The sequence below is a fragment of the Lycium barbarum genome, chromosome 8, assembly GCF_019175385.1.
Source record: "Lycium barbarum isolate Lr01 chromosome 8, ASM1917538v2, whole genome shotgun sequence".
In the NCBI taxonomy this organism is placed as follows: domain Eukaryota; kingdom Viridiplantae; phylum Streptophyta; class Magnoliopsida; order Solanales; family Solanaceae; genus Lycium; species Lycium barbarum.
The window spans coordinates 78788400-78801187 of NC_083344.1; the positions used below are offsets into that span (position 1 = coordinate 78788400).

The following is a 12788-nucleotide window of genomic DNA, read 5'->3' on the forward strand; positions in this document are numbered from 1 at the left end:
TTTATTGCCACTAGTTTACGAGTATGCTATTAATGATGGTGTTGAGTAAAGAAATGACGGTATCGTTCATACGGCCCACTCAGTAATAAGAATAAGATACGAAATAAGAGGTACTCGGTATAGTAGTATCGGGTACCCGTCACGGCTCCTAGTTGGGTCGTGACACTAACTAAGGGATTTCAAGAAAACCCATCTCAAGTTTCAAGGTTCAAGCTTTTGGATTTCTTCTTCAAGATACGAACTTTGTTGCGATTTTTGAGCGATTAAGGTATGTAAGGTTTCTATCCACATGTGGGAATATCATTGTTCTTCCCCACTTTACGTTCATCCATGAAAATACGAAGTCCCACAAACCTAGGGTTTCTACTCTAATTCATGATGACCCTAAGTTACATGTACCATGACATACCATGTTCGTATTAATAATTCATTATTGTATTCTTGATATTCCATTTTGGTTATTGGGAATCCGTCTGTAATCCATGAACACCCAGGCTTTGCATTCCATAGGTTCTTAAATACAAGATATGAACTATTATGCTTTTTTTCATGAAAATCTACATGTTTTCCATGTTTTCATACAAGTTACACTATATACTTATATTCATGCTATATTATACTCATGAATCATGTTTACAAGCCATGTTTACGAATCATGTCTACAAGTTATACTTACAAATTATGTTGTAAAAACCATGGGCTCAGATTCCACCTATATCCATGTTCATGTTTTTGGGAGCAGCATAGGTTTATTGAGAAGGCTCAAACAACCTGAAACTACGTATGCTAACGTAGGGTAAGGGTCGATCTGCCCAGATTAGGATGACACCTTCAGACAATTGAATTGGATCCTTTCATATCATGCTCATGTCTTAGACCCTGGAAAGGTATGGGATTGGTCTGCTGGTCGGGCCAGGTACCAGACTTCAGGCCTTGCGTGGTTATTTCATATTGTCAGTTCTCCCACATGATACAGATATACATATATACTTAAAATGTTTTTACTTATGTTATAAATTTATTCATGTCATATGATGCTCATGTTCATGTTCAGCTTACATCTTCAATTTCAGTTTTATTATTTCATGTGTCATGTTTATTTCATTCAGTTGTTTTACATACCAGTACAATTCAAATGTACTGACATCCCCTTTTATTGCCCGAGGGCCTGCATTTCACGATGCAGGTATTGATTTACAAGACAACGGATCTACTCGTTAGGACATTGCTTGTATCAGCTTTTGGTGAGCCCCGTCTCATTCGAGATTTTGTCCTTATTTATATTTCATGTTCATGATAGTTATGCAGTCAAGGTATGCCTAGGGCCTTGTTCCGGTAGACAGTTTAGTAGTCAGACTCGTGTTTAGAGGTTTCATAGACTAGTTTAGCATGTTATGTCAGATGCTCAGTTTTGGTGAGCCTTTTTGGCTACATATCTATGATGTTCCGCACTTATGCTTTAAACAAGTATTTTCAGGATTATGATTACTTAATTCATGCTATGTTCAGATTTTTATGATGTAACTTATATTCTGCATCGATACATGTCTCATGTTGATTCAGCAAGCCATGCGGTTCCCTCGAACTCATGCAGCAAGGCACCGAGTGCGTAACACTGCATTTCACGATGCAGGTACATATTTTCAGGATGATGGATCTGCTTGTTAGGAATTCATCGTATCAGCTGTTGGTGACCCATTTACTTCAGGGTGTTGTCTTTACTTTCAGCAGTTATGTCATGTTAGACAGTCAGGTATATTGGAGCCTTGTCCGGCACCAGTTCAGTATTTCAGACTCATGTCAGAGGTTTCATACACTAGTCAGTATGAATTATTGGGTATTCAGTTTTGTTCAGCCTTGTCGGTTGCATTATCATGATTACAGGCTGTTTTCTGCACTCGTGATTAGAATAGTATTTTTCAGTATTATTATGATATCACATGTTTTACTTTTATTTTCATGTTTTGAAATCACATTCCGCGTCAGTACATGTCCCATGTTGATTCAGCAAGCCATGCGGTTCGCTCGATCACATGCAGTCAGGCATCGAGTGTCGTGTCGCGTCGCGTCCAGGCCCAAGCGTGACAATTGCAATCTGTTGTACCTCAGTTGCATGCTTCAGACCAATGGCCACATTTGTATACATAAGTCATTATGTTCCCATTTATCTTTCAGGTTACGACATGTAGTCCATTACAGGTGCATAGTAGTTGTATATAGAGCATAGTCCGTCCCATTCGCGTTTGGGGCGTGACATATTTAATTAGCAAAAAAATCCAATTTTATTCTTTTCCAAATTCCTCACATTATTAAGTTTATTTTTCAAATTAACAAAACTCTTAAGTATATAAATTTGTTAAATAAGAAAAATATTAGTGGTGACAGAAATTAGCAATGAAACAAAATCGATTATAGTATAATGTTAAATGTCAAATTGACAAAATACAAATTTTTAAAGTAACAAGGATGAACTAGTAAAAAATATAAAATATATTCTAAATGGATTGTCATATTGTTGTTACACTACTTAACAAATGAAAATTCTCAATTTATTTTATATATTAAGTTATTTCACTACAGAACAAACATGAATTATCGATGAAAAGTTAAACAATAAAATTTATCGCTACCTATTTAACAATGGATTAGCAATTAATTATTAAAAAAAATTCTTAGCTATGAGCAATTTAGTGATGAAGTTTGTAACTAAGTCAACTTTTTCTGTAGTATTTGCTGTCAAATGAGGTACACGCAAAACGCGTACACTGAACTAGTTATGATAAAAGTATGACACATAAGATGTTTAACTAAATTCATTTTTTTCAAATTTGCAAGTTTAAACAAAACGTGATAGTTTTGGATTCAGTATTGGATCATTGAAACAACAATGATTTTCATAAGATGTTCCTAAAAATATAAACTCTAAATTCACATGAAATACACATGTGATGTACATTTATTATACATCTAAATATCTCTCTCTAAATATATGTGTGTGTGTGTTTTTATCTATCTATAGCTTTTATGTATATTATATAAAGCACAAAACTCCCATGCGAAATGTTGATAGACTTTATAAATCTAAAAGTAGATTTGATATTAAAAAAAATTGTCCTTTAATTATTTTTCTAACATTTAAGACTGTGAAATCAACTAAATTTATGGTTCAAAATGTAGCTGTTGGATTCTACTTTTGCGATAATAATTTATTTATTTTTAATTTGTCGGAAACCATTAATATAGTATTCTTATTGATTAAAGAAATAGAACAATTTACATTTTGGTTGCGAGAAAGAAAAAATAAACTGTGCTAAGACATATTGATAGTGTATTTTTTTAAAAGTTTATACGCACCCGATATTTACATCAAACCAATATCAACTAACAATGATTTAATGAGGTGCAATCGCAAATATTTAATGGGCTTAACTAATCATGGTTAATTGAAATAAGTCTAATGTCTATATGCATACACATATCATATCATGCATCTATGATATCTAAGTTAAATCCGAAAAAGTATGCACATCACAAAATTTCACGTTTTCTCGTTGTTTTTTCTCTTAACTTTTACACACAAAAGGTCAAAACAGATTACCATGATGAGTGAATGAAAATTGCAACTATTAATTTTGTTTTCAATAGAAAGCCTTTTAATATTGAGAGCAATTTACCCCTATGGCACCCTACATGCATATAATCTTCATCACGTAAGCAATTTGGACAAGTTGTTGTGTAGTAAAGGTTTCAACAGAAAATGACCCTTTCCCTACCTTTCAATTATACTATGCTTTATAATATTAATATTTGGACCTTCTGCACCAACTTTGGAGATGCAATCCATCCACCAACCCCATTACTTATTGTTGCCTTTCAATAATGTTCCACTCTACAATGAATGGCAATTGAAGTTTGAGGAAACAAAAAAGCAAAAGAAGTGCTCCTTCTTCTTCTAGTTCAGGTAAGTTTTTAGCAGTTTCTTGAATCTTCTCTCATTGCTGTAGTTTTAGAAGTTGATCATTGATTTGTTACTTCCTGTTTTCTAGTTCCATTGGTATTGTAAAGTTGAAGCTAGTTTTATCTCTACATTTTCTTGAATTAAAGACTTAATTTCATTAAAGTTCAATCATGAAGGACAAGTCATCTCAATTAAAGTAAATACCAATTGCATTTTTTCCTTTGTTTTCTCTTCTTGCTTCCTTAATGTGGCTAATGCTTTACTTTGCTTTGATGAATAGATTTCATATTCATGGAAGAGTGATTTCTAGAATCTTCAATTTTGTGAAGTGGATGAGGGACTGTTTGGAAGTTGGATTTTAGTGGAAGATAAGAATGGAAGACAAAGTCTCTTCTTTGGACCTATTTAAGTCTTCTAAACAAACTATTTCTTGACCAATTTTATCCACAAGTGTCAAAATGTTTGACTTACAGCTAATACCAAAACTTAAGGAATTGTCCTTCTTGAAAATAATAGGTTGATAATGATCTGGTTTATTCATATTTATTGACAAGATAATTGAGGGGCCTTTTTTTTTTTTATGTGACTGAGTTAGTTCAGAGAGTTTTATCTTGATTAAATTAAAGCTTGAAGCCACTTCTCTTGGAGGTGTTATCTCTTCTCAGTTAAAAGTTGACTCATTGTTGTGTTTTAGCATCTTATATTCTTGTAATACTTGTAGGTAAGAAATGAAAAGCAAGTTGAGTGGTAGATGTCAGCCCTTCATTTCTTTTCCACAATGTTATAGCTAAGTTATATACTACAAGTTTCATTGCCACATCAGCTAACCCTTTTGTGTTCCTTTTGTAATCATCTGTTCTTTTAGACAAGATGTTGGAAAATGGAGTTGAGGAGGAAGAACGACGGCCTTTTTCTGATTCATTGTTGCAGAAGGTGAGATGTTTGCTGAAATTATACAATCAGTTATCCCCTAATTAAAACTTGGCTAGAAACGTCTAGATCTTCAAAAGCTTTTGTCAGGGTGACAAATTGTTATATTACTAGTAGTGTCTTAATCTCCGGTGAAAAAAAAGTATCTTAATCTCCTTCCCACCTCTCAAAACCTGAAGAAACGAAGACAGATTTGTTAATAATAACTAAAACAAAAAGACAAGGAAAGATGAGTAGTGTCTTAGTCTCCATGATGCTTTTAGTTCTTTCTTTTGATTCTTGATTCCTTCGTTATCATTGAAAACTTATGCTACTGTATGTCAAGTGTTTGATATTTGAGAACTTTCTTTATTTTTATTATTTTTTTGCCTTTTCTTAAAAGGGAGCATGAAGTCCTGCAACTGTTGTTGTATAACTGTATCCTGTCCCATCCTTTTGCATATAGGTTGATCCTGGAAAACCGCCTTTACTTACATGGAAGCGGAAGCTAAATTGTTCAGGAAGTAACCCTACACATTTTTCTCCTAGCATTCGAGAAATTTTGCACATGGTAAGCTTTCATTTTTCCCATCTCTTTTCTCCTGTGAGCGTGCTTAATTAAGTATTCACTCGGAAAAACATTTTCATTTGCCCATAGTTTGTTCTTGTTGTGTTTTAAGTATTGGTTACATCAGCTGCATCAGAAATCTTAACACATTATATTCTCGCTCAGTCTTCATCTGCATATATTTGTGCTACACTCAGTAGGTGAAAGAGAAAGTTGGGCATAATTTTGTTGTACTAATTTGTTGCATATCTACATATATTCCATCTATTTCTTCTGAAGTAATAGAATTACCATTTTATTTTTTTGTGGATAGCTTCCACTTGGTCTTAGGTTATGGAGGCATATAAATGGAGAAGCTGCAAAGGGAACGGTAATGTGTGATACCGGTTTCCCATATTCTAATGTTTCATAACTTGGCAGACCATTTGAATGGCGTACTTATCATCTTCCCTTTTTACTACAATTGTCCTCCAATTTGCTTTTTCAGCCATCAATCATGGATCCATACAACAAGCGTCTTCTCTCATGTTATCATGGCGTTCCATTAGGTGGGATTGGGTGAGTTCTCATATAATTTGTGTCAGTCTGTTGTGAAGTATGGGGAGTAGACGAAAATGGTTCTTGTAGCTTAAGAGCAGAAATCATCAAATTGAAAAATAAATGAACTGTGAAATACAGTGTGCTAAACGATAAACTGTAACATTCGTTCTGATTAAGGTCAGTCGACAGAGTTTCAGTTTCATGGGAAATTACTTCACCATATATAAGGTATTTATGATTTATTATCCAAATACAGAATTAGAAAAGCAAATGCAACTTTGTTTCCATTGACGGATAGTTGAGTTATTATAGAATTACATTGAACTTTACGCTTCATTGTGACCGAATATAAGTTTGTCTTGCAAGGATGCATAACCTTTGTAATAGAAACATCAATCTGCAGTGCAGGAAGTATTGGAAGAAGTTTGAGAGGTGAATTTCAACGCTTTCAATTGTTCCCCAGAAAATGTGAAGACACCCCTATTCTAGCAAACCAGTTTTCAGTAAGTAATTCATTTAATATTAGCTTTTTATCAAGATAGTATTCTCAGTTTCTTACATTTCCAAATGAGGTGGCAACAGAACCTTTTTTCCATACTACTGCAATGTTATAAATACATAATTATTTATCTTTAAAGCTAATTAAGGCAGAGAAACTCCAAAGTGGTTTATGCTTTGTTAACATCTGATTCATTCATGGAACAATAGTTGTTGTTGATACGTTCGTAATCCTAAAGGTCTGGAGAAGTAAAGAGTAATTCCTGTAACGAGAAAAAGGTAAATTTTACAAGAAGTCATTTAATAGTTTTGTAATTCTCCTTTAACAGGTATTCATTTCTCGCCCTAATGGAGAAAAGTTTTCAACAGTGCTATGCTCCAGAGGTCCCGAAGAGCTCAAGTAAGTGACCAGCTTAACTAGTGTGAGGCATCAAATGAGACATAAAGGTTCTATTTGGATTCTAGTGCTCTAGAAACATTACAAAATGATACTGAATCAGCTAGTCGTACAGAACAGACACAGGAATGGGTATTGAATCATGGAAATGGAAGCTAGACGGGGAGAACTGCACATATCATGCTTTGTACCCAAGAGCCTGGACCGTCTATGATGGTATCATCTGCAGATAAATCAAAAGTCAAAAGTCTAAAACTCTTACGTGATTCAAAACTAACAATGATATGCTAAATCATTCACCAAGCAGGTGTTCCTGATCCTGAACTCAGCATTGTTTGTCGTCAGCTTTCACCATTTATTCCACATAATTACAAGGATAGCAGCTTCCCAGTCGCTGTATTCACATTTACGGTGTGTAGAAGAAATTTACTAATAGCTTGACTTGTCTTAACTTTCTTATATGTTAAATCTTACACAAGAAAATTTGCAGCTTTCTAACTCAGGGAAGACTGATGCTGATGTGACCTTACTTTTCACATGGGCTGTATGTCAAGATTTCTTTCTCTCTAGTAGAAGCATTCCTTATTGTTTCAAATGAATGCTCTGTGTAACTTATTTCAGTCATGTTTACTATCTTGTCTTCAGAATTCAGTGGGTGGAATCTCAGAATTCTCTGGCAGACATGTTAATGAAAAGATTTTGTAAGAATATTTCCTACTTCATCTTCAATTAATATTGAGTGTCTGGTGGAATCAGTTTGGTTTGGTTTCTAATTGTATTGGATGACTCATTTGACCATTATGCATTGGCCTCTGTAGGATGGAAGATAGTGTGCATAGCATCCTCCTCCATCACAAGTATGTTTTGTGTAAAACGCACTCTAGTCTATAGCTACATTCATTTTTCCCCGTGACTTGATACTTCTGTTTTTCTAATACAACTGTATTTTCCATTCAGCACTTCAGATGGACTCCCTCCAGTAACCTTTTCCATTGCAGCTGAAGAAGCTCCTGATGTCCGTGTCTCAGAATGTCCATGCTTTTCGATATCTGGAGAGTCTGAGAGTATGACAGCAAGGGACATGTGGAGGGAAATTGAGGAGGTCAGTTTTCCCTGGTTCTTGCATATTATTTTAAATTATAACTTTGTAGCTCCTTTCAAGACCTTTTTGCTAATTCTAAATGATTATAATGAATATGAGTATTAACATTATGTCTTATTCTATACTCCTAATTCCTTTTCAATTGTTTGTTCTTGCAGCACGGTTCGTTTGATCATCTTAAGGATGCTCAGACCTTGGTAGCTTCAGGAAAAGGATCATCTATTGGAGCTGCCTTAGCAGCATCTGTTAAAGTTCCATCTGGTGCTGTCCGTACAGTAACCTTTTCACTTGCCTGGGACTGTCCAGAAATAAGATTTCCTGGAGGAAAGACTTACCACAGGTCATAAAAGTTAAAACAGCTCATGTTTCTAGAATATTACTTTTAAATTGTTCATTGCTAAAACTTTTGGACATTAAATATTGTCTCAGACGATATACAAAATTCTATGGTGTTCTAGGTGATGGTTCAGCAAGTATTGCCCATGACGCGCTCTTAGGTAATTATATCAATTATGAAATAGTAATGCGCGTATTTTTTGTTTTTCCAGTATTAGTGTAGTATTTATGGTTTGGATCTCTATAACAGCTGGGGGAACGTACTCAACAAATTTGCTCATTAAAGTTATCATAAAACAACAAAACTCAATTTGACAGACACGACACTAATGAGTAATGACTTATGATCTGCAATGATTTTGTTATCAACAAACTAGCTTTCTGTGAATTCATGGATGTGATAACCAAACAGCATATGTTATATAAGCATCCTAATTTTATTGTTCGTCTGTCTTTAAATTAGAACATAACAATTGGGAGCGTGAGATTGACAAGTGGCAGACACCAATACTTGAAGACACGAGTCTGCCGGAATGGTGAAATATAGCTTTAACAATCTTTTACCTTAGGATATATACAGGTCAATGCAGTTTCTAAATAAATTTCTGAAGTGCCAAACATTTGCCTCAGGTACCGCATCACTCTTTTCAACGAGCTCTATTATCTTAATGCTGGGGGCACAATTTGGACAGGTAATGGCGAAAGAAAATCTGCTGGCATTGTGTGTTATTGTGTCTGATCAAGGCCATGTTTTAATGTCACAGATGGGTCCTTACCAATGCAAAACTTTGGAACCATTAAGGAGAGGAAGTTTTCCCTTGACAAGACAAAACCAGACTCAGAGAAAACTTTAAAGTTGGACGAACAAAATGAGACCTATATGCGATTACTTTCTAGGATGAAATCTACTGTTAACCAACTTCAGATTCCGGTGACTTCAAACTCTGCTTTTGGTCCTTATCTACTTCAAGACGGAGAGGAGAACATTGGCCAGTTTCTTTATCTTGAAGGGATTGAATATCACATGTTTAATACCTATGATGTCCATTTTTATGCGTCATATGCGCTATTAATGCTCTTCCCGAAACTTGAGCTGAGCATCCAAAGAGACGGTGCAATGGCGGTAATGATGCATGATCCATCTAAAATGAAAATTATGAGTAATGGAACATGGGTTTCCAGAAAGGTTCTTGGAGCTGTCCCTCATGACATTGGACTTAATGATCCATGGTTTGAAGTTAATGCATACAATTTCTTCAACTCAGACAGATGGAAGGACTTAAATTCGAAATTTGTCCTTCAAGTTTATAGGGATTTTGTTGCTACTGGTGATAAAAATTTTGGAAAAGCTGTTTGGCCATCGGTATACATAGCTATAGCATACATGGATCAGTTTGATAAGGATGGCGATGGCATGATCGAAAATGAAGGGTTCCCTGATCAAACCTACGATGCATGGACTGTTACTGGTGTGAGCACATATAGTGGTGGGCTCTGGGTAGCTGCTGTGCAAGCTGCCTCAGCAATGGCTCGTGAGGTCGGTGATGCTGCAGCTGCTGATTACCTTTGGGCTAAGTTTCAGAAGGCAAAGTCTGTATATGACAAGTTATGGAATGGTTCTTACTTCAATTATGACAATAGTGGTCGAAGATCAAGTTCTTCAATTCATGCTGATCAGTTGGCTGGTCAATGGTGAGTTACTCTTCATCTTACTGGGCAAGAGCTCTAAACTGAGGAACTGTTTCTAATTTAGAGAAAAGAACTACGAATATGTTGTGTGTTTCATGTTCGTTGAAGTTTCATATAGTTGATCGACTCAGTAATGATGATAAATTGAAACTTTACCATTGAACCTGTTGCTCATTACTTCTTTTTTTATACTCATTTGGTGGCTATTTCATAGGTATGCTAGAGCGAGTGGTCTTTCACCTATTGCTGATGAAGAGAAGATAAGAAGTGCTCTCAAGAAAATCTATGATTTCAATGTGTTAAAACACAAGGGAGGGATGCGTGGGGCTGTAAACGGGATGCTACCGAATGGAAAACCTGATATGTCAGCTCTGCAGTCGAGGGAAATATGGACAGGAGTTACATATTCTCTTGCTGCTAATATGATACAAGAGGGCTTGGTGGACATAGCATTTCATACTGCAAGTGGGATACACTCGACAGCATGGTCAGATAAAGGTCTTGGGTAAGTTTTTTGTTTCTTCTTCTTCTGTTTTTTTTTTTCCGGAAATTCCTCTCTTTTGCTTAGAGGTTACCATTTTTGAGGCTGGATAAGTTCTCATTCACTAGAAATACTGATGAGGTTTGGGGTCCAGATAAGACGAGGCTTTCTGAGAGTTATCTTTTGAAGAAAATCAACAAAAAATCAATTTAGCAACTAGGAAACTAGTCTGTTTTGTGAATCCTTTCCAAAACGACTTGATTGATGTAAAGAAAAAATGTATGAACAAAGAAGTCACCTAGTCAATCAGGGAAAACCATTCTAGGCTTGGTGTTTATATGTGATAATCTAGATACTAAAGATTGCGGCCATTTAAGTATGTTATAGATGTGGTTTGTTTTGGCAAGACATTGGAAAGAGCTTTGCATGCCTGTTATGTTATATATCTTAGTCATTAAGGGAGAGGAAGTTAGCTTTTTGGTGTTGCCAAATCATGATCCTCGTGATCATTTTCTTTCTAAAATAGCCTTATAACTGCCCTGCTATCATGAACACAGAAGAGAGTGAAGGAATTGTAGTATTTATTCTTTGTAATTGTAGCTGGTTATCACCTGTCAATAACTGTCCTCACTTTTCTAAGAGTTGGACTCCGCAAGAGGATATGAACCTGTAACTAGTTGTTAGATTATCAACAATTCTCCACATCCTTCTTGTCAGTGGTGGAATTCAATGTCCTAAAACTATCCCTGTATAGCCACATATATCAAGCATCATCATTCATCAAGTTAGTAGCTATCGCTTGGTCATATCATTAAGCATCACCATTTAAGGAGCCTGTCTAGATGCCTTTGTTTGCTATGTTATTTAATGTTGGTCAAAAGCATCTTCAGTAGCTCCATGAGCTTTTATGCGTCTCAATCTGTTGCTTCTCATTCATACAATTACTTTTCTGCTGTGGCTGGTGAAGCTCTTCAACCAGTTGATAGCTTCAGCTTATCCATATGGAGAAGCGTCATAATTTAACGAGTCAAACTGTATATAGACACCTCTATTGGCTAGTAGATTAGCTCCACTTCATTTGACATAAGTTTTGGTTCTTGTATGTGCAGGTTTGGTTTCCAAACGCCCGAGGGCTGGAACACATATGATCACTATAGATCCCTGTGTTACATGAGGCCCTTAGCAATTTGGTCAATGCAATGGGCTCTGTCAAAACCAAAGCTTCACAACCAGGAGATGAACCACATGAGTGAAAGTGAGAATTCTTTGTATGCAAAACAGAATGCAGGATTTCAAGAGGTTGCTGGCCTTCTCAAGTTACCAAAAGAAGAAGCTTCTAAAAGTTACATTCAGTTGTTGCATGAGTTTCTTTGCAAGAAATTGTCAATTTGACTGTCCAAGCGTTTCCTTTTATTTCCTTTCCAAATTATTAAAGAAATGAAGTGTAAATGCTAATGAAAATAGCACTTTAGTACCCTGCTTGTTATAAATATTACTCCATTTATTATTGTGGATGTCTATCTTTAGGAGAAAAGTTAGGGTTAGTGACTTTGGTACCGAGCTACTTTTCCCCCTATAAATAGAGGGTTCTCTTCATTGTAATTTTATCCCTCAAGAGAATTCTCCTCTCTTCTCTCTTTCTCTACAATATTCTTGTTCTAGTTTTATTATTTTATAACACGTTATCAGCACGAGACTCTGGAAGGTGCAATTCTTGGAGTTACACGAGTGCAAGATAAGTATTTTACTTAATAATCTTTCACTGTCTCAAAATTATATTTGTGGTATTTGTTTTAATCACTCTCATCTTTTGAAACTTAAAGATGCCGCCTGTTGCCTCTGGATATCAAATATCAATGAGAAATTCTTGTTTGCTGACTTCCTTTGGTGATAAGGAATTAAAGTGATGCTACGTTTGTGGAGATCTTTTATCAAACAAACCTATGAATATATTATTGCAGAACACACTTCACCGTGAGGTTTGTATATTTTTTATTTTGGTAAATAAGGTTGGTATCTTTATTCAAGCGGGTTTGGCTTTCTTAGCAACCCACTCACTCTTTATCCTTTTACTCTGTGTAGAGTGTATTTTATATGTAATACGCACTCAAACTCCAGCAGAGTGTGCAAAAACAAATATATGATCGATCACCAGAAGTGACGATAAATTCTACGTCTCGTTAGATTAAATTATTTATGCTCGTAATCACTAGAAGTGATAATATTTTTATTGTGATTACAATTAGTGTTAGAGAAAAATTCTTTGCATTATATATACGCATGCCTCTATTTGCTCCTGAAGTAGCAACA

At 35.4% G+C, this 12788-nt stretch overlaps 1 protein-coding gene across 6 annotated transcripts; it reads left to right on the top strand.

The window, feature by feature from the left end:
• Positions 1-3718: 3718 nt before the first annotated feature.
• On the top strand, positions 3719-12111 carry LOC132606219 (uncharacterized). Of its 6 annotated transcripts, none has more exons than XM_060319620.1 (20): positions 3719-3961; positions 4824-4891; positions 5334-5438; positions 5749-5805; positions 5923-5993; positions 6379-6478; positions 6803-6873; positions 6986-7086; positions 7175-7281; positions 7361-7414; positions 7516-7571; positions 7689-7727; positions 7828-7972; positions 8131-8312; positions 8402-8469; positions 8772-8844; positions 8939-9000; positions 9073-10000; positions 10212-10502; positions 11588-12111. In XM_060319620.1, exons 2-20 carry the CDS (start codon positions 4829-4831, stop codon positions 11868-11870), a joined length of 2856 nt encoding a protein of 951 aa, XP_060175603.1. In that variant the 5' UTR covers positions 3719-3961; positions 4824-4828; the 3' UTR covers positions 11871-12111. The 6 variants fall into 6 exon arrangements, with proteins under 6 accessions (XP_060175603.1, XP_060175604.1, XP_060175605.1 ...); XM_060319621.1 differs by lacking the exon at positions 3719-3961 and adding an exon at positions 3988-4679; XM_060319622.1 differs by lacking the exon at positions 3719-3961 and adding an exon at positions 4582-4606.
• The last annotated feature ends 677 nt before the right edge of the window (positions 12112-12788 follow it).